Raw genomic sequence first — 23269 nt, forward strand, 5'->3', positions numbered from 1 at the left:
AGTTATCATGCAACCAGCAGAGACTTTAATGAGTTAGTGCCAGTCAAGAAAGAGTCTGACTCATAAAACTGTCAACATGTTGTGCAGTGTAGATGCACTTTAGCAATGACCAAAAGGACTCTTCACAGTGCACCAGACATCCTAATGGCTTTTTCTTAGCCTAAAAGACAGGCTGAGGACAGACAAATTCAAGGTAAATGGATGCATTTTTTTCATGTAGTTTCTGCCTCCTGCATCATCTACACACAGAAAGATGCCATTCTCCAGGAAAACAGGGTGTTCAAGTGCTCCCACTAAGAAACAACAGCCTGCCCCCTGGCCCCCAGGAAACTGGAGTTTGAGACTCTCATTATCATTTGTTAATTGTCCTGACATTGCAAACCATAATGTCTTGTACTCCTAAAAAACAGATTTGCTGCTTCAATATATTGCAATGCAGGTGTGATTCTGGTTGTTATTTGTGTTGATATCATGATTACTAGAATTGATGAGATACAGATACCAGCATCAGAAATGCCTCTGACACTGCAAAAAATGTTAGATTTCCCTTCAGCGATTACACAAGTCTGAGCATCAATCTGATACCACGTAACTCTTTAATAAACTTTAAAGCAGCTTCACACACCAATAAAACAACAGTTTTCCTGGAAATCAATTCTTGCTCACTGTTCTAAAACAGTAGCCTACAAAGCAAGTGCAGCCACAGGCAACTACTGTTTTAGAGCGATGGATATGAAGCGGTGAAGCAGAATTAATTTCCGGTAAATAATGTCACATTAGCTGTAAGCAAAATGTCAGCATTTTTTTAATAATATTTTTTTTAATAATTTGCTAGTAGTTTATTATATATAAATGAAAATTCTATTGCATTCATTTTCTGTATGTATTTGTTCATGGTTTACAAAGGGTTTAACATGAACCAAGCCAAAAAACAATGATTGCACCCATTTTACATCCCTACAGGGTTAATAGCATGTCACTGTTTTGGTTTTTTTTTAACACAGTGATATAGAATCAGTACTCTGTATCAGGAAAAAAAATGGTACATCTCTGATGATTTTCTAGATGGTTATTAAAACAGCTAACATGTTGCCATGGTGTAAGCTTAAATGGTTGTTTAAAGGACCCATGTTATGCTCATTTCCAAACTTGTAGTTGAGGTTTCTATTACAACATGTTGACATACTTAAAGATTCAAAAAATATATTATTTTTCTCCTACTGACTGCCTAAATATAACTGTATTCACCCTCTGTGTGAAACTTGCTGTTTTAGCACCTGCCTCTTTAAATACCCCTCCCAAAAAGCCCAACCTGCTTTGCTTTTGGGTCCTCCGCATCTGTGCTCTGTCTTTCATGAATATATTAAGAAAACCTGGATACAGCATGGAGGTGGGACCCTGGTTCCTATGGGATATGAAAGTACCTGCATCTTCCGCATCATGACGCCCATAAGCAAGCGTAGCTTATTTCCAATTTAGTGCCCCGCTAGCTTGAATGGTAATCAAATGATTTAATCTTTCAGCTCTTTTAGACTTTCTACATGTTATTGTACTGAATGGATGAAATCTCAATGAATGAAATTAGTCCTTTAGTGGAGGTATTGACGCTTACAACAATGTATCCACTGATTTACAGACGTCTCAATCTCAACATAAGTCAATGGAAAAAAGTCTATCTGGGCCCCATGGCATCATGTCATGGCCGCAAAAGCTGCAATATCACTTTTGGCCACCAACAAAAATTTGCTTCAAGGCCTGGCACACTTCTTGTGGGTTTGGTGTCTCTACACCATTACTGCAGCTGCAGAATGACCGTAACGACACTGTAGCAGCAGTTTAGACCTTTATATATTATAGTTGTGAGATCACCACTTCACGAAAATCCTATTATTTAAAGGTTTGTGAGTACAGACTGAATGCATTTCTCTGTGGATTAAGTGTTGTCATACTTTCACAGTTTTTATTTATATTATTTATATATATACATACACATGTATATATATGTATATATATGTGTATATATATGTATGTATGTATATGCTCTGCACCAATAAGCATCACTGTAAACACATTTTAAATGATGTTCCATCTATAATAATAAATAAAGGAACCTGGTGCATTTAAGAGGAATAAGATTTGGATATTATAGAAGCACTGAACTGTATAGTAACACAGCACAAATCACGCCATTTTTCTTATGGGAACTAGAAACATCTGTTGAGAAAAACAAGTGTTCCACATGAATATGAGAGCATCTGTGGACTTTGCAATTTCATAAATCTACTTTGCAGGCAATTAATTTAGGAGAATGCAGAGAGCAGCCAGTGTCTGAAGGAAGATAAGGCAGTAATGAGCTTCTGTTAATGAGAGGGGAAAAAAAGCTGAGAACTCTGCCTGTGAAAGGCTGACTGTGAAGTTAGAGCAACACTGCAGCAACAGCAACACTGAGAATACACACACAGTTTCTAGAGAAGGCATTGGTGACAATTCCTATCACGTTCACACTATCAGCAATCTCAGCCATTGCTGGGCTCGCTTTGACATTACAGTCAGCTCCAGTGCACAGAGGAGGAAGCCCAACCATCAAATGGCCTGGGCCAGCATTTTTTTTTCTTGTTTTTGTTTAAGCATGCCTCTACAAAGTGTCATATCTACTCTGGGTTTTGAATGTTTGATTTGCATGCTTGTAACAAACAAGAGGAACGCTCCTGAAATGTTGAGCACTTTGCAGAGTGATAGACAGTTGGAGGATGGGGCTAAAAAGAGAGAGCTCTAGTGATGAAAATGATGAGACAGGTGAGTGCTATAGCCTATAGAGAGCATTTATCTTTGCTCTGCTCGCTATAATACTGTCTTTGAGTTGACTTTCACCTTTGTTGGACTGCACAGGTGCTCAACAAAAAGCTCTTTGACTCATGACACAGGCGCAAGCTGAGCAAACAAGAAAAGCCCGAACCTCTGGTGCTGTGAGTGTTACGTAACCTGAGCTCCCTTACCTTCTGAAGAACTTCAATCTCCTGCTGCTTTGCATTGAGTACAGCCAAGGCCTGCTCATGCTCCAACTCTAGCTGCTGCCTCCGCTCCGCAGCCTCGCGCATATGCTGTCCGCAGGGGGTTGCAGGGGTGGAGAGCCGGGAGGGAGGATTGTGGAGGGGAGGGGGAGCATAGAGAGGGCTGCTGTTAGTGGAACTAAAATCCAACGGCACTGAGCCAACACAAAATGCATCTCCAGTCTTCAACTCAGAGACAACACAGGTGTTACATGTGCACAGACATCAAACATACAGAGGCTGCTTAACAAGTGTACTAAGTTTTAAACCCTTAAAAAACAAGAAAGACATAAACTATGCCACAGCAAAATGCCACGTGGTAAGAGTTTATGTCAAATGATCTGCGGGAGAGATCAGATCAAATTTTTTGCACAAAAGGTGCTTATGGATGAGGACTAGAGATGCTTTGCTGTGTGAACAAAAAAAAAAAAAAACTAACATCAATCCACAGTCAGGTTTGCTGCCCCCTTTAGGTAACACAATACCTGTTAGAAGTCTGGTTACTGTTAGAAGTCGGGTGGACTGTTCGAAAAGCTGTCCTCAGCGATGTTGTCTTTGCGTGATCAATACAGGGTTTTACGTTACATGAAAAGGGTGAGCAAACTCCGTAGCGTGCTCACTTGTCTGTGGTCATCCATAACAACAAAAGAAGCCATACAATACAAGGGACTGAATGCTAGGCTCTTCATAGCACAATATGCCTGTGTCATCCAGTCACACCACTGCTCCCACTGTATGTGAATACTTGCGACATTGTCAGGTGAGAGAAGCAAATGACATTTTCATGCCAGTAAAAATTAAGGTCTACGATAGGTAATGTCATCACACTTGTAGGTGACATTATCATCATGAAGGGTGACCCAGTCTGTGTGACTCCTCTTCCTCCCCCTCCCGTCATCATAAAGCCAAACTCTTTGTCCTGCCTCATGCAAAAAAATCACATTCCACAGTGCTGTGGTCGTATAGCCAAGTGACCATTCGTATGTCTGGTAAGCAGCCCACGGATAAAGGGAGAGATAAGCACAGCCACTGAGGTGGACAGAAAGCATTCAGAATGGGATTGAATAGGACTGCTCCCTATCAGATGGACATAGCAGTGATACCTTAAAAATCTAGCAGGGGGAGAAGGGATGGGGAAGGTGGGGAGGGGCAGGTCAGGGAGGGTAGGACAACATGAAAGGGTGTCGTAGGAAAGGAAAGGGGGGGGGGCAGACTGCTCCAAGCTTCTACTCTTTCACAGCTCCTGGTCAGACCTCCCAACACGACACTGGAAGGCAACAGACATGTCAGGGACATTAGACAGTATAGCGGAAGATAACCAGATGGAGGCAGTGTAGCACAGGTAGGAGAGGGGGAACTGGCAAAAAGGGTTAGGCTCCATAAAAACACCTGAATTAGGGTCCCAGGGTAGACGAACTACTAGGACCAGAAATGCACACAGTACTGAGAGATTGCACAGTCAGGTCTGCCCTTAGAGCTGGCTTCCTCACCTTGAGCACCTGCTCTAGGTTCTCCAGTTTGCCTTGGAGCTGGTTCCTCTCCCACAGGGCTAAATCTCTCTCCTGCGTCACAGCACCAAGGGTCTCTTTGAGCTGGGCATACTCAGACTTCACCTGTGCACACAGAACAAGCAAGGAGCAAATGAGTTTGACAATGCAGCTGCAATACACTTTATTTTCTTTGTGTAAAGCCATGCTGGTAAAGTCAGGGTCACATTTTCATAGACATAGTCCTTGACTTTTCAAGGACCCATAATAAAAAAATTATTTTTCTGGCACAACTAGCCCTGTGTTTTTAAAACTGAAATTCAAACTGATTTTCATATATAATTTTCGCTAGCAGGCATACAGAGAGGGAGAGACAAACTCAGGGCAAAAATGACAAAACATAGGAGACGGTCAACAAAACATCCCACATTGATGCTATTTGATCTATATTACATCTACACTAGCTGCAGAAAATTAATTTGCTACTATGTTACATTATATGGAAGGTTACCCACTGAAGATTACTGCGACTGAATTTCATAATACACAAAACAATTCCATGACTTTTCCAAAACTTAAAAGGATTTTGTCTATCTCCATGACTTTTCCAGGCCTGGAAAATGTGATAGTGAAATTCTGGGACTCTCAGTTGCATTTTAGATTTGTTTTTTTTACACTACCCTAACTAAATTTTTGTCCATTTAGGAATACTGGCAAGTTCAAGTGTTTCTTTGCAAATAGGAGAATGGTCACTCTCTTGTTCCACTATGACAGAGGTTCCTTTTAAGGTTTCCTGACCTGTCTTTTTCCTACTGACACCCTTAAGTTTAATGAGCCAAAATTCTCCCAAGTCTCCACCCTCTCTGTTCAGTGTTAAAAAATGGTCAGATAAAGTGCTCACTCAATGACACTGATAAGAATACAGGCATTGAAAATGGATGGATATTGTGTACATTTACACCTCTCAATTTATTTATAACAAGCTGCAGTTTTTGTTTTTGGACCACCTTAGTGCAAGTGTCCTACCTGTGTTTTTGCTGCCGGTAAAATTAAAGGTACCCTGTGGAGCTTCTTTTAAATAAACAAAGGTTTGTTTACAGTCAGTCTCATCATTATGCACTGCTTTTATCCTTAAGGCCCAGTGCCTTTCTTTTCTCATAAAACCTTTGCAATCAGTTGTTATATATTCATTTGAAATCTGCATCGTTCACAATATATCAATGACTATGTTTACACGCATAGAATATTACACTTTTTGCCCTTATTCTGAAAAAGACAATATTACTAAGCTATTTACATTGCTAATTACAATCAATATTACACTAATACTCCCGTTCACATGCAGCCATGCATACACTAATTAACGTGTCCTAACATTACATTTATCATGTCAAATACAGAATACTTTCCTATTGATGGCAGACTTGTTCAACAGCCTCCCTCTTTCATCCCCTCAGCCATCTTCTTTAAAAGGTCCGCATTATGAAATAAGTGCACTACCAAAAACCTGTTGATATCAAACTCTCTCATAATAACGAAAAGTAGGTGTGTTTCAGAAATGTGAGGTTTTTTTGGAAATGCATCTCTACCCCAGCCTTGCCAACTGTTAAAAAAAGGCAGTGTCGCAAACTGCTGTAAAACCCCTAACTGAGGCATGACCCGTTTTAGATTTAATGGCCCGTAGCGGATTCAGAATAATATCACATTATAAATTATAGTGAAACATAGTGTGCATGTCCGCCTACCCACTGTGCTAACTTGTAGTCTGCTTCTCGCCTGCATTTCACTGGTGCATTACTACTTTATTTGTCACATTGCTGCCACCTGAATGACAGCTTAATAGTGTGAAATCATGAGCAGGCACGTGTATCACCTCAACCATGTGCCTGTGTGCATGCTGGAGATTCAAACACATTGGGGGTCCTCTCATCAAAACATTGTAATCAGTGACCAAAAATACCATTCTATGATGGCAATGTTTGAACTTCATTCAAGAGATTTGCATTAAATCCATCATTGCAGACTATAATAATAATAATCACCATGGGTTGGTAAGTAGGCATGACATACATTTGCTAATTATCAAATTCCATCATTCACACAAATAAACTTAACCGCTTGATTTTACAAGTCAAATACCAGCTGTCTTATATCTTTAAATAGCTGTATATTTTTAAATTGAATAATACAGATAGATTAATATGTGACAATAGTATCAAGGCACTTGCAGCAGTGGCTCAATGAATGGTTTGTCACTTGTTCCTTTTTCTCTAAGGTGGACAAAATGACAGCAACACCATTCAGTAAAATCCAATTCAATAACACCGCAAAGCCTCCCAACTGAGTTAAACCAGGGCCTTTTTCCATACAATATCAACAAAAACTGAATGAATGAACATAATACACTACATAAAGGTAGAGCTGTTGCTTTGGATTGAATTCAATTGTACAGCCGTTTCCATTTTTCTGGTAGTCACTGTTGATTTTAAGCACCATGCTGTTAAAAACGATTTGCTTTAATGCCACCTAAAGCATTCGAGCATTTAAAACAGGCAGAAACTGTTACAGGCCAGGCGTGGGAGCATTGCTGGTTTCAGTGATAAAAGCCTTTAAATATTATAATAATGCAAGAGTAACATAATTTACTGACTCCCATGGCTGTACACCGAAACGTTAATAAATTATTCATGCTTCACTGTTAACCAAGCACTGAGCATTCAACTGACTGAAGCAATCACACATTATATTAACACTGTACACCAATGAGGTCATTATGAACAATGTATGAAAAATGTGACTATTTTTATTTCTTTATAATCTGCTGCCCACAGACCAGTTGTATTGTTACTTAAGAGGTAGTATTTTTCAATCATCTTTTTAAAGGCCCCCCATCGGCAGGGAGATGCCGGCCTCCTGCAGCAGTAAATGTGGCAAAGCCCCTTCCTCAGAGCAGCCATGAATGACTAATGATTCCTTGAGGAGGGCGTTTCAACAAACACCAGCAAAGCAAAACACAAACAGAAACCAGTGAGTCTGCCTCTGAGCCGCCCGCCTCTACACTGCAAAAGCTGTCCACATGGATGGGAGCGACTGTCAGACCTAATGTAGACAGATCGAACTAAACTATATTGGATCCAGCAGAAGCAGGTCAATAGTCTATTATGGGCAGAGGGAGGTGCTGTTTGTAGCCCCTCCTAGTTCATTCTGAGATGATAGGGATCAGAACACGGGGGTGGGAGCGAGGGGTAATATCCGTACTGCCCTGCAGAGTGCTGCTCTCATATCCGTCGGTGTGATAACAGTTCAGTGTAGCTGCTCCAGGAGCCATACAAGTCCTGATAAGACATCAATAACCAGCATCCCACCCTTTTTCACCCCGACAGCAACTACCTGCCAATCAGCTCCTTCAGGAAATTGCCCTCCTGTCCATAGAGAGAGGCCTGGTGATCTTTGTTTGTTGATCTACTTTACCTTTGTGTTATCGGCTCTGAAGGCCTTTCAGGTCTTGGGGCTAAAGAGAGGTAAGGGTGTTTTAATGGAGTTGGACGCTCGTTGCTTAGATTTATACACAGAGAGCTGGAAAAGCCGCTCCATCTATCCGGCATCCTCCAGTTTTCAATAAGTTAGTGTGACCCAGAAAGTCATCTGATCATTGAGTGTTAATGTAAAGGCTATGGCCCTTAGAAACACAACACTGAGAATCTACAAACATATAGGCCACATCGGCTCTATGAGGTTGTCCTTAGGCTTTGCGGTGCTTTGTGCAAAATTCTAATGCTTAACATGACAATACTAACATGCTCATGTTTTTCAGGTGTAATCTTCACCATCTTTAACATGTTAGCATGCTAACATTTGGCAATTAGTACCGAACACAAATTAAAGCTGAGTGTCATTAGTTTTTCAAGTATTTGGTCATAACCCTACACTGTATATGGAGTGCCCCAGGGTTGACGTTTTTTCTCTAGGCCAACCCAAAGGCTAATGTTGCCCTGGTTCCCTCGTCAAAAAGCCTATGGGATTTTTCCATTGGATTTTGGATCACTCCACAAATGAACACCATTTTCAGGATTTTTGAAGCCTAAATTTTAATCACCAGAAGTAAAAAGCTATTGATAGGCTAAAATCAACTATACTATAGTGGCATCGCCACCTCTACGAGGCTGTAAAGCCATGTCCAGTGTGGCTTGGTGTGATGATGCTCTGTAGTCATTTAGCCACTGGTTTGCAACCTCCATTTTTAAGACAAATAAAAAGTTATATTTTATATTTTGTTTAAATGATTTTCCATATAATTGTTTAAAAACTCTGAAAATGGGCTTGAAGAAAATCTACTCTTTCGCTCTCATTGATAAATGTGCTTGTGTACTTCGCTTTCACCTTCCACTCTTTCCAGCACTGCTCATGCTTGCTTGACCAGTGAAATAGCAGTGCACATAAAGACAGCTAACATTAGCATTAGAGGAAACATCAGCCATACATGTTTTGGTCTCAGTCAGACCCAGACTCAGGGGAGGAGTCTGTTGTGAGCAACAATTGTCGACAAGCAAATGTATCTGAATAAGTGGTTAGCATCTTTATTAATGGAATTGGCAGTGGCTGAAACTGCATTAGTGTTTGTGAAACAACCAATAATATCTGTTTCTAATAGGTTTTTGGTAGATAGCGGAAGGAAACTCCATGGTCTGGTTTACATAAAAAAACTGCACACTCTACCATGTTTGCTGTTGAAACTTTTTCTGTGCTAATGCTAACTCTGCCCTCCGTATTGACAAATCTCCTCTTAGCTGGAGGTTTCAATTTTTTTTGCTGGTGCTGTGTTGAAATCTGTTCCCCCATTGAGACACATTTCCTGTCTAATACAGAGACTGGCTTTTGTATTAGGGATGCACCTAATCTATTTTGCCCACGGCCCACTTGAAACTCGGAGTTTAGGGAAATACACAGACACCACCCCCTACAGTAGAGCTTTGTGAAAACATCTCTCTCATGACAACCTTTGCACAGATACAAGCCAGTATAGTCAAGGTCAGACATTTTAGGGGACATATTTGAGTAGAGAGGGACTTTAAGGGATCAGCACCTGAGGGTAATATGAATGTCTATACCACATTTCATGGCAATCCATCAAACCGTTGGTGACACATGTCAATCACAATCCTAATGTCATTAGGATTCAGCCTCTGGGAATTATGAATATCTGTACCAAAATTCTCGAGAGCTCTTCCAATAGTTGTCAAGATAGTTCAATAAAGAACAAAATGTCATCCTTATAGTGGAGCTACAGAAAAAGTCAATACCATCAATGAACACCAATAGCTGTTTCAGTATATTGTCTCGACCAAAATGGTTGACTGGCCAACAGAGTCATCCATAGAGTCACACTGCCAGCATGGCTACAGACAGATTTTAAGTGTGCTCTTGTGACAGATATGAGCTTAGAATCATTACAAGTGAAAAGTATACAATATTTCAAAGCTCCGTACCTTCCTGAAATTTTACTGGGGTATATGGTATGTGATGGTAAAAGTGTGTGGTGCTAACACTTTAGTGGGTGTACTACTTACTGTCAGATTTTAGGACTGATAAATACACAAATGGAACCCACAAATGTGAAAAAGTATATTCTCAAGCCTACTGTTCTTATCAAACAGAGAAATTAAACTGTACACCTTTTGAACTTAACTTCCTCGGTCGGGGAGGACTGACGAGACTTAATTGTCTCATTAACTCATCATAAAACACACTTCATACGTCACTTCAAACTCTCCAGAAACAAAATAACTTGGTTACTCTTGCTAGTAATCTAGTTAGTAAGTCCACTGTTCCAACAATACCAGCTCTAGTTGGCTGAAATAAATCCTTAAGTCACAGAGTTAAATGAAAAAACATGAGGTTATTCGCAATGGTCTCACATTGCTGGCTGCCGGCTGTTTACTGGTGGAACAGGCAGCTGAGCTGAAAGATACAGCAACAATTACAGGACTGTAAAGACCAGAGACTAAGCTCTGGTGGTGTGTGCTGTGCACTACATACAAGAAGTTTAAAAGCAAGAGGAGTATCTGTATTAATAACAGTATTGAAAAACATACCTTCAGGATTTTGAGATACCCTGGTATACCGTAATACTGTGATACCAACCAATCCTAGAATGGAGCTACATTGAAATATATACAATACACACTCAAAACGGAGACCTTTTTAGCTCTTACCTTCTCATACTCAGATGTCTTGTGGCTATTGTTGAACAGCTGGAGGTTCAAGTGTTTGTTCTCCTGGAGGAAATCTTGAAGCTCATTCTCCTAGACAAAAGAGGCAGAAAGAAAACAGTGTTTAAAAGCCAAGAAGTTGCTACGATTAGATGAGAGCACAGCACTCAAACCCAACATGTTGTTAACGATAGCCCATGCATTATTCATATGAGGCAACTGCTTGACGTTCTCTACGTTCTCGAAGCTACCATTTCAGCCACCACAGTGTAACAACAATAATGTGATAATACTAGCTTTTAAAGATACTGGAAAAGATATAATAAGAAACCTTAAAAATGTTCTTCACCGCTCACTGTGATTAAATCAAACACGCAGACACACACACACACACACACACACACACACACACACACTCTCTCTGTCTCTCTCTCGCTCTCTTTTTTTTTCCACTCTCTTTCCAACTGTGTTGAGCTGAGGGTGAAAAAAATGCCCTCATTGCAGAGGAGGAAAACTTAATTACATTCAATCAACAGTCGTGAGGCGTGCCATGGATGCAATTTGCAGTGTCAACTGGAGAGTTCTCTGAGATGTGCAATTCACTGCAGCTACAGCAGCATGTAGGCCAAGTGGCGTTCTTGTCAGCAGCTAAAAATCCCACTGGCTCATGCATGATAAATATACTGTAAATACTGTGCCTCTTAATGGCTAGTGATGGTGCGCCTGCTCCTTCCCCCTTATGTTTTACTTATGAAGGACGTTTCAGAGGACAAATAGAGACAGGAGAAAATTTTTTTTAAATGATATATGCAAGAATGAACATGTTAACAGACTAGAAAATGTTTAGCAATTTAATTAGTTGCAGTGATGATTGTAAAGCATTGTTAAATCAGTTATTTGGTAAATGCACTTAGAAAAATTGGTGGTGGTCATGGCAATAAGCCTTTTTCCACAGACCTCATTTTAACAGTCGGAGAATCACAGGCGTAAATAATCACATGAACAATGGCTGAGTTACGTTTATCTGCTTCAATTTCAGGGTCCGAGTACTGCACATGCTGGCCCAGAAGTCAAAATGTCTGCTATGAAAAAAAGCCTTTTTTTGGTGAACTCTGGTGTACACTTAGACTTGCTATGTCACAAACTGATTGCAGATTGAATGATGATTGCTACAGAATGATGACTGCAGACAGAGAGAAGCAGCTGCACCAGAGTCAAAGTAGCACATTTGGATATACAACTGGACATATTATAAAAAAACAACAGTAATTTAAATGTCAAAAATAAGCCAAAAAAGGGTGCAACCAAATCATGTGCTGGTGTGACTGAGAGAGTATGTAGCACCAATGTTACCAAAGGAAAAGTTAGCCAAGAGCCCTGCAATGAGAGCATGGTAACTAGCTCATGCATCATTAAAATGGTATTCATATGTTCTAACATTTCTATTAGTTCATCATCAGAATATAAGACTATGAATAGCATTGTAGATTCAAAATTTATTAGAACTGTATCATTCACTAATACTGTGGGGGCAGTTATCAGTACTATATGTTATATATTATACTGGTCTATGTTTAAATTACAAATTCACAATTTACAAAAAAATAAAGGAAATGTATTATTTAGGAGACTGTGAAAAATCCACAAAAAACATGTTAAAAATGTATCACTATTAAACCAAAATGAGCATTATTATTATCATCATTATTATTATACTAACAATTACAATCAATTATACTAATAATACAAATTATACTCCTGATAATAATAATAATAATAATAATAATAATAATAATAATGATAATAATAATGATAATGATAATAATAATAATAATAATAATAATAATAATAATAATGGTTAAATCATATATAACTGAATAAGTACATTAAAGAACATAATTTGTAAATTTCAATGGCAGAGATTACTGCCATTGCTGGTATTATTTGATTTGTTTAGTTTAGTTTTGTTAGTTTTACTTGTCTGTACTGAAGGAAAAAAAAAGGTTAATTCTTGGATTGACAATGACATACACTGTATGAACACAACTGCATATATGCAGTACAATAAATACATGTGCACATCACAGATGAGAAATACTGTCAAGGACGAGCAGTGATAAGTAAACAACAGCCTGAAGACAATACCAAAGTCACATCAGAGATCTGCTGCTTTTCCATTAATTTCATTCCTGTCACGTCCCCCCCAAAAAATATTGGCATTTCCACTTGCATCAATTGTGTCCAGTCAATTTTAATGCTTCCCGTACAAGCACTAGATTGCATTGGCATTCCTATTCATATCCATTGATCCTTCAATTCAGAGCTAATGTGGGCTGGCTAAGCCTCCAGGTGTTCATTCTGAAGGACAAACAACTACTGAAAAAAAGAGAGCTCACATTTTACTGTATGCACACTGACGAGAACAGTGGACAGAAATGCTTTAGAAATTAAAGCTTGTTGTTGATTTAAGCATTTCAACATGACTGCCATCCTCATTTAAAATCCTTTTTGGAATTCGGGTGCGGCAGAGCACACGTAGTGATGCAAACCAAATTGTCTTGAACACAGAGAATCAGCTGTTTCTTTGTCCTGTATTGTCGACGTGTTAACGCTTTAAAGAGATCAGTATACGTCATAATCCTTTGGCAAGACACATTTTTATGGAGAGCCTGTGAGCCCAATGATGGAGAGAATCCCATGCAGAATACATTGTGGCCTATATTGAGCTGCCTCCAACATTATTCAGCTGAGGTTTTTCTGCTGAGGTGTGATTTGCCATTTAAGATCTGCTTTGAATACTAATGTCAGTGTACACATAAAATGTATGCAGCATGAATCCTGCTTCAACAATGATTAGTATTTCTTTAGAGACTGGATTATAGTTAAAAAAATAAGGAAACAATTAAAACCTCCGTGGCATAAACAGTAAGCATAAGTTCTGTTAAACAAAACGTTATTGACTAAGTGAAAGACACTATTAATACACTGGAACAACATTAGGCCCGGGGCTGAGTACCTGGGTCACTCCTGTGTTTGAAAGCAGTGCAGAGGCAGTTGTGTGTTTTATCCAGACATGATCTGACTCAGCCTGGTGTGCCAGAGCAGTGTGTTTAATTTCGACAAGCCTGACAGATGAATCAACTCTGCCATTTAACACACAAGCAAAGCAAACATTTCACTTACCCTCTGCTCTGTGGACTCAGTGTAAGCAGCATCATTCACTCTTGTTCAGTGTAGAAGACAACTTTTTTTATTGTGCTAAAGATCAGCTGAACATTTCTAACCTGACTCACTCTGTGTTTATCCAGATGATCTGCACTGATGACTGATTGTACACATATTACAGGTATCATGGGGCTCAGTCTGAATCTTGCTCTCCAGATGACTGGCTGCTTCTAATACTGATGATATTATAAGGTATAAACCAGGCCTATTAAACTGGTGCAAGCAACCTCCGACTTGATCACCATGTACAAATCTGATATGCCCGTATGACGAGATATGTAAACTACATATAACGAGCAAGCCATCTTGCTTCTTTTTTTATCTCTGTTGAGTTACACACAGTTAAACAGTTAAAAAAAATACATCCTATATCTTTTCCTAAGACTTTTTCTTGACCAGATGAAAAACATTACGAGGTGAAGTGCGTGTGTGTGTGTGGTAGAGAGAGAAACTGGCAGAGATAGATAGTGTGTTATGGGCTACTATTATTGGCACTTGTTATGGTTGTGTGCATAGATAGCTCTTCTTCACATATGCCTGGGTCAGATGTGTGACCAAAATATATTTTTAACAATTAAAACACAATATATATATATATATTTTTTTTAATATTACAAAAAGCTAAATCAACATCTGAAGCCATCAACATTTCCTGGTTTTAAAATCCAGCCCAATGGAATTTGTAATTTAAAAGCCTTACTATAAACCCTTTAAAAGTAAAATGGGGCGGGCAAAATGCCAAAAATGTCATTTTAGGGTTTTAAGTGTACAGTTAAAATGTATCGACTTCAGCTGCACTGTGTCGTGTGAAAGTATATACTGTATTTCCCTTACACAGGGCATGTGGACCTCTGCATACAATTGAACACCATGGTGTAAATAAACAAACAAACCACAAACACAAAGAACAAGGCCATCTGAAAGGGGTGCAACACATTTTCAGGATATACATCTGAATTTACTGTACTGTGTAAAAACTAAATAAAAATGGAGAGAAAAGAAAAATCCTGAAACTGATTTCTTACATTTTTGCTTTTGCACATACAATACATGCCATGTGTCCAAGCAACACGAGCTGCCAATCCTGCCTTGAACAGAAGGTGTTTTTGTTTACAAACAGCTCATAATGAAAGCTAAGCTGACCACAGAGGCAGGCACTTCACACCGGTTATTGAGCTAAATTTGAGAGCACAGCTCCGCAGTTTAGTCCTTGGACTTGTTGAGTGTGCCTGCACTCTGCACTCTGCCTCAGTGTTAATCTTCGATTAGCACCGATACATTTTCGAGCTATTTGGCACAGCAGATGCTTGTCGCCATGGTAACAGACCTTAAATGCTACTGGAGGCATACTCTCCTGATGGTCTGTAGTTATATACCTGATATTCAGGAGGGTGGAGATGCCAGACGGCGATGTCAGTGTTTACTGTCACTCACAGTATTTATATACACGACAGCTGAACTCACTGTCAGGAGACGTGGCGTTAATACCAGCTGGAAATTCAAAGAATTAGTAAGAAAGATGAACGTAAATTCCTGTATATGTTGTCAGTATTCGTTAAAAAATGTTGAAAATCCACCAGCAGAGCTGAGATGCTAACAGCTGCACCTACTTCTGTATGTGCAGTCTTTACTTTAACCTGAGAAGGAGGAAAAACAGCAGAGAGACAGAGAGGTAAGCCAGTTAAGACCAAACAGGGACTGACACTACTGTCAACTCGCCATCCCCTCACAGCAGTGTTCATTGGTCTTGTCTGTGTTTGTGTCTCTGTTCTCGGAGCTCAGTGCGGGGGGAGATAAGAGCTGTGCTGCAGTCTGTGGAGACCAGCCTGCCATTTCTGCACGCCATTTGGGGACAGTTTGTCCTTTGGGTAGCTTACCCCGGACTCAGCAGGCTGACAATGGGCGAGGAGGGAAGTGCTGCTGTGGGCAGGGAACGTGAGAGGAGGGCAGCAAAGAAAACAGTCCTAATGGAGTGTTTATTTGGGGCAGAGAGCCACACACAAAGACAGCTCATCTAAAGAAGAGGGCTTGGGGGCATCGGGGATGAATTCAAATAGTCTAGGACCAAACAGTGCCATTTAAATTACTGCTGAATCTCTCCAGCTCCTGCCTTTCATAGGAAAAATCTCACTGCAGGCCATCTGCACTACTCTGTGCCTACTTCTGCTTCTACAGGTTACAAACACGGATCATTTTTATGTGGTGCTAAACTTCACCACGCACAAATCAGCTTTTATGTCACTCATACAGCTTCCTGTATTACTTCTTCCAGCTCCCAAAACATAGGCCAACAAATGTCTACACTTACACATCCTTTAAAATTCTAGTGAATTCAACTGAAATTAAACTCAACATTTTGCTGCAGAACCCATGGGATCCCACTTTAAGCACGACAGCATCATAGCAGTAAGATGTCATTCTTCCTCAGAATAAACTTTAACAGAAGTTGAGCAGAGTGCTCCATCTCAGTATAACATAATACAAATGATAAGTTATTCTGCTTAGTGGTGCTGCTGTAACTAAAATGCTAAAACCCCTCAGACCAGAACCATCCACTTAAGGTTTATTTGTGCTGTGATTTGCAACTTGGGATGTCCTCCTGCTGTGAGGCACTGATGGAGCCTGATGATTCCTCCTATTTAATTTACAACGTGTTTTTCTACGAAATAAATACAACATAACAAGGTTATACTCGCCACTGCTGGTCAATTGTTGCTTCAGTGTACTTTAGCCTGGCTCCAACTGCAAATCCTCCACTCCCCTGCTTCACATAACAATAAAAGTTGAATACACACACACACACACTTGTATGTGGCCTGCCTCCACTTCATCATTTCAGGCAAACACAAAGATCAACACAGCTACAGCATTTCACTTCAGTATATCATGAACTCTACAAATCATGACATAAGATTCAACTTGTTGCAGCTATTCATGTAGCCACGAGATGTTAACATCGGCTTCTTTTCTTTAATGGTGTATTATCTTTTATGGGATACCTCTGCCACGATTGCAGTCATCTGCATCCTCACATTCTCGTCACATGCACGACAAACATACAAACGATACAAACAATACAGGGAACCCACTCACCAAAACATTCTACTGCACCACTAGCTGCTAGGCTAATTTATGCTATGTAAAATATCAAATACTTATGATTATTAGGGCTATTAGAATATTGGCTTGTCAATGGTGTTGGCAGATATTGGCCTTAAAATAAAAAATTGGAATCAGAAATTCAAAAATCGAAATTGTTGTATATCAGTGTATCGGATATCGGCAAATAATCCAATATTGTGGATCCTGAATGATAACAATGACTTTTTTTTTTTTTTTTTTTTACATAATATTGAAAGGTTTTCTTTTGCATGATTTAACAAAACAGAGGATGCTTGAGGGCGTTTTGACAATGTTTTGTGCTGAAGACGTGGTGTTTGTCACTGTAAATTCTGACATTTTTACTGCTAATGTACATCAGTTCCATATATCTGTTTTCAGTCGCTTTGGTAATTGATAATCGTGAAAGAAAAAAAAAGGATAGGTCAATCCCTAAAAGAACAAAGTTTTCTTTTCTTCACAGCAAGATCTCTCCACCTCACCTTTCATATCCCTTTCTTTGGTTTTTGTTCTGAGTAAAAGCCACTCCAGCAGAATGACATTTCTGGGGCACTGTGAAAAAATGTCCTTCAAAAAGGCACCAAATATCACATGAAAATACAAGAATTGTGTAACATGTTTCTGACCTTTAACTGTGGTGACCAGTACCTGAAAACCCACATGGTGCTGTGTGCTGCTGTAAACTTAAGTGACAGCAGGGATGTATAGAGCTCCATGAACTAATGTGTATATTGAAGAAAGAAACAAATAAAGCCACAGCCTGAGGATAGCACTGATGTACACAACGGTATTCTCATATAGATCAGAGTACTATACACTGTACTTCCTCTGTGTTTGTGCATGATCACACACTGCAAACACTTACTGCTTCAAAGTGTATCGCTCATTATCAAATGTATTTCCCAAGCTAACACAACCCAACCCACAGATACTGCAACTTGCAGTTAACTGCTCCTATTTTTCAATTTTAGTCATAACCGCCTGAGAGCCAAGCTATCATTACAGCAGACCCGCCACTCATTTTCTCAGGGGACGTTTGTGTGTGATGATAGCAGGCGAGGCTCTTAGGTACAAATCAATTTTAGCCTCCGTCCTATCGCTCAGAGGCCAGGGTATATTTTTGGAGCACTTACCAAAGTCTGACATGTTTGATTCTTTTTCTTCACCTCCGCCTCAAGTGCTTCACACTCCTTCCTTCTGGTGCTGATCTCAGTCTCCTGGGGAGGAAAAAAGCAGAGGACAGCTGCTATGGTTTGTCAGGAACAGAAGCTTCCTGAGAGAACTCAGTGAGACTGGGCGGGGAAAGAGGGAGCAGGAGCATTTCATTATTCAGCAGTATTTAGGTGTGTGAGTTTATGTGTGTGTGCAACAGAGAGATTTCCAGAGATTATCTAATAGATATTGCAAAATGTCGGTCGGTGTGATTCTATGGTTCAAATGTTGGGGGATGTTGGGTGTGCTCCTCCAGGAATCATGTGATGAGAAGGATCAAACAAAAAAATCTGTCAAAGAGCCTTAATTTATTTTGGTCAGTCATGCAGTAGCTGTAAATTAATAAGACTAACGCTACATTCAGGGTGCAGACAAATCAGATTTGTTCCTAATATCAAATCTTTAATACAGTCTATCCACACTATTTGTATGGATTGCTGTGGTAATAACGTAGGGATCAGTAACTATGTAACTACACTGGTGATACAACTTTTCAACGCAGACGCATAAACGGAAGTCTTTGACACCTCAAGTTTTGCCTGTACAGACGCCTCCTCCCAAAGTGCCAGCAGACTACTTAATTCCACATATTTCTACAGACAGCGCTCTGCTAGCAGCAGCATGGGTTCCACACTGCATTTCTGTCACTCTGGATTTGTGTCACATTGCAAATGTTGTGATGTAAAGACAGTTTATAATCCAATTTGAGCAGCCAGAGCATTTGACATCTTAGCTAAGCATGATAGCATGCTAAAATTTGCCAATTATCTCTAAACACAAAGTACAGATTAAGGTGATGGGAAGATCACTCGTTTTTCAGGTATTTATTTATAAATCAAAGTACTGCACAAATCAAAATGTTGACACTGCTAGCAGGGCTAATAACTTTAACAAATCACATATTGTTCATCAGTCTAAAGATATTGTTCACAGCCAACATGTCTACCTGAAATAGCAGCAAAAGCACAGGTGTTACTTATGATATTTACAACAGCTCTGTTCCATGTTCCCTTATTTTTCACATACTGTTAGTTGTTGAGTGTACTAAGGTCACTTATTTGTCATAGTAGTAAGGGACGGGTGTAACAAATAATCTTAACAATGGCTCTGTTCCATTTCAGGGTCCCTGTAAGCCAGTATGCACAGTCGCAGAGCCCCGGCACTGACACTTCTAAATGTAATGCATCCTTAATTAATAACACCTGCGCTATTTCTGCACAGGTGCTAGGCATATTTTGTCTCCCATGTAAATGAACATGCAAATAGAGACTGAAGCTGGAATATTTTTGCACGTGTACTGCAGATTGCATTCTGTCAGTTTGTAATAATATAAGGTTCAACCAGTGCCTAGCTGACACCTAATATTCCTTCCCAAGGTTTTGGAGCGCCTGTTATTTTTCCATCAAGCAGCCGTTTGACTCAGCTGACAGCTGAATGCTGTGTTAGCAGGAATTACAATGAAAAGAAGTTGAGCTTTCTTCACAATGTGCGATTAGAGCCAAAACAAGACTAAAGTCTGCCACTATTTCCACAAAGGGTGACTTGTTTCGTCTATCAGCATTCTTCAGTGAATTCATCACCACTGGCTTCTCAGTAGGAGCACACGGGAGACAGCTAGAAATGGGATATCCTCATCAAAGCTGTGTGTGTGCGTGTGTGTGTGTGTGTGTGTGTGTGTGTGTGTGTGTGTGTGTGTGTGTGTGTGTGTGTGTGTGTGTGTGTTCTACCCTGCTCGGGAGATGCCACATCTCTATGTCACTCCACTCTAATCAGGAGGTTAATACGTTCTGGCAAGCTGGGATGCATTCAGTAGTGAAGGGAACACTTACACACCTTTTTTATGGGCATTTGTTTAATGCACAGCCAACTATTGCACTGCTCTTACAGTACAAATACGCCATAGTGTTACATCACCAACCAGATCCTGTTTATCAGCAGACTGAGCTCTCCATCAGTGTATGAGAAATAGCCTTGCTATGGATGGGAGTGAAAGTGCAGCTGGATGTTCCAAGATTAGCGTATAGAATTAAACAGGATTTTATCTGTGTCAGTGTGTGCTACAAGCGCACAAACACACACACATACACACACACTCTAGTTGCATGGCACCACGTGTCCCTGAGCAAGACTAAAATAAGCACCAGTGGAGCCACCAGAAGCCCCACAGCACACAATGCATGCCGTATGTGAGAAAGCATGAATGTACACTTCATCACAGAAAAGCTCACAGTTTCACTAAGAATATGTATATTGAAATCCATATAAATAGAAGACAGTAGCTGGTTCCTCTTTTGACCCACGAGTGCTGAAAATATTCAATAAGACAGTGAGCAATAAGGTCAGAGAGCAGGACGAACAGAAGCAACAGAAACCATCTTTGGCTCTTTTGAGATCGATAACATTTTAGTGTTTCACCCAAGGCAAGTGACAGTTGGTATGATTACATCTTTGACCCCATATCTGTCTAGCTGGTCCATCGGTGATCCTGCTCAACTGTATGTGAGTGTTAGTATTTACTCTAGGATTTCTATTCTTTCGAGGCCTAAAAGCTTCACTTGGACAGAAAGATGTGGAAAAATAATCACCCCTGAAGTGAGAATTTCATGATTAAGTATTCAATTAGGATGATTTTTTAAGTTTTGGGGGATTTAGAGTTAGGTACATTTTACATTTTATGAAAATAACATCATGTTATAGTTGCTGAAACTGTCACTATGCCCTGACATGAGACAGATAATCTGATAAGAAAATCGCATCCCTCCTCTTCCTACTGCTTCTAATGGCATTCGCTAGAATCAGACTGTTGCACACCAAAAACAATCAGAGCCCAGGAGTCTCTACTGCAGCTGTTAATCATGTCAATCACTGATCGTGTGCGGTCAAACTTCAAACTAGGCAGCGCTGATCAAATATAACTCCAGAATCTGTTGCTGCATGGCCTATCTGTCTCCTCAAATGTTTTAAGAAAATGGATTTAGTGTACTGTTCAGCTGTAAGAACATTTTCAATATAGCCACCATGTTGGAAATTGTTGAACAAAGTACAAAGCACTGCCCATCAGCTGGACAAACCTCCTATTATCCAGGCCGATAGTGTCAGCAAATATGACAAGTGATTTTGTTTCATTTTTTAATTTTTTCTAAATAAAAGTTACCAACAACAACTTTAAGGTTACTTTGCAAGAATGTGGTGGAGTCAACTTCTTAGGCTAAAGTTTTACAAAACCTCTCAACCAAAAGCCTGTTTCAGATACATTTTCATGCTTGAGAGATGATTCATTTACTCATTCAGCTGGGATTGGTATTAGCCACTGCTGTGTTTGTAGCTCTAGTTTCTATGAGATTCCTTACACCTAAAACTCCACACTTCTTGCTTACTATTCAACAAAAGCCCTGGCAAAGATGAATGAAATGTTAGAAAACTATGAAAAGATTAAAAAAGCTTGGACGTGTTTATATGCACAATATACACAACCACGTTGACTCTAAATGATTTCCTTTGAGTGAATCACACAGAGCCTCCGCAGACAGCTTGCCATCTCCCATGTGGGCTGGTTTCTAACGTGTACAGTTTTCAGAACCAGACGCTGAACACACACAATGAATACTTCGCTCTCACACACACACACACACACACACACACACAGCTCTCAGGCTTGCTGAGGCCCATTTGTTTGGAGCACATTTGCCAATGTTCAATTAAAAATCCCTCTGATAAAAGATTCAAATGGCTGCCATTGTGAGTAATGAGCTCCTGTATAAGTGAAGAGGCGTTTACTGCACAGCAGATGAAGACAGATGAGAAAGACCATCCCCTTAGGCTGGATCTAACATTCGTGCCTCGGTGGCACTAATGCAAATGCATGCAGAAGAGAGGTGCCTCCACAGCGATCTATACCACCTCTATGTCTCCTACATACTACAGTATAAGCAGCAGGAATTTCACATTCTGTTTCACAGCAAACATCTTTTAAAATCAATATCTTGACAACTTTGTGTCAGGTTAGTACACAGTGTACAAGATCCCCAAAGCAGGTTAGGGTTTCCGTTTTCACTCATATAAGATTAAGAAAGATCAAGGACAAAAGTACTAGATAATGGGAAATAAATATATTCTTATATGTGTATTAATATATACATCTTTTTTTCTTTTTCTTCTTTTACAGTTATCAAGCAAAATTTCCAGCTGCTCTCGGTTTCCAGCTGTTTAAATGAAGATTTGCTGCTTTTTCGATTTTATATCATTATGAGGTGAAAATTCTAATGAGAAAAATTTGAGGAAATGAGACGCTGCCGAACCACCAGACTACGGGGCAGCTTCTTTCCCCAGGCTGTGAGACTCCTCAACTCCTCCTTCAATGCCAATTGACTTAGAAGGATTTAAGGATTTTTTTTTTTTTTTTTTTTTTACTTATGCTACGTTTGAGGAAAAATGGCAATTAAATCTACCTTCTACATTTAGTTGGACAAAATGAAGATGTGACTTTAGGCTCTGGGAACGTGCAATTCACATTTTTGGGAAGAAATCACTGACAATCATTAATCTATACTAAAAGTAATCACTTCTTGCAGTCTTTTACATCTCACTTGTCTGACTTTCATTAGTATATTCTTCAATTTACTTTTTCTACTTTATTTCATAATTGGTGATGGGGTTTTTTGTGTGTGTGTTTTTTTTAGCATGGATAGCTGCACAGCTCTAGGGGTGGCTATGTCGGTCTGTTGGTCAGTTGGTTGATCTACTATGTTGGCCGGGACAAAAATATCTAAGAGAAAAATTGACAGATTGCAATTAAATTTTTTTCAGGCATTTATGGTCTCTTTTATGGTGACTTTGGAGATCTTCTGATTTTTCATTTAGAGCTAGTGGTAGGCCAAACTTAAACCAATCAAGTGCAATATCTCAACTATTGGATGGATTGTTGAGTTGAAATAAATTTGGCGACCTCCTGAACTTTTCCATCTGG

The 23269-nt window shown here is 39.7% G+C and overlaps 1 protein-coding gene across 19 annotated transcripts in view; it reads right to left on the minus strand.

The window, feature by feature from the left end:
- rimbp2b (RIMS binding protein 2b) overlaps positions 1-23269 on the minus strand; it is a 110417-nt gene that overhangs the window by 37208 nt on the left and 49940 nt on the right. For 16 of the 19 annotated variants that reach the window (XR_015776485.1, XM_088077041.1, XM_088077030.1 and 13 more), the window contains exons 5-8: positions 18225-18308; positions 10750-10839; positions 4541-4663; positions 2997-3101 (exon numbers count right to left, since the gene is read on the minus strand). Coding sequence is in view for 18 of the 19 variants with exons in the window: in XM_088077041.1 (XP_087933167.1) it covers positions 2997-3101; positions 4541-4663; positions 10750-10839; positions 18225-18308 (402 nt within the window). In the remaining variant the exon portion in view is untranslated. Of the gene's footprint in view, positions 1-2996; positions 3102-3535; positions 4260-4540; positions 4664-10749; positions 10840-18224; positions 18309-23269 lie in introns of those variants that run through there. The other 3 variants (XM_088077032.1, XM_088077035.1, XM_088077036.1) reach the window with 3 other exon arrangements.

This window comes from Plectropomus leopardus, chromosome 4 (assembly GCF_026936395.1).
Source record: "Plectropomus leopardus strain MGB_pleo_1.0 chromosome 4, ASM2693639v1, whole genome shotgun sequence".
In the NCBI taxonomy this organism is placed as follows: Eukaryota; Metazoa; Chordata; class Actinopteri; order Perciformes; family Serranidae; genus Plectropomus; species Plectropomus leopardus.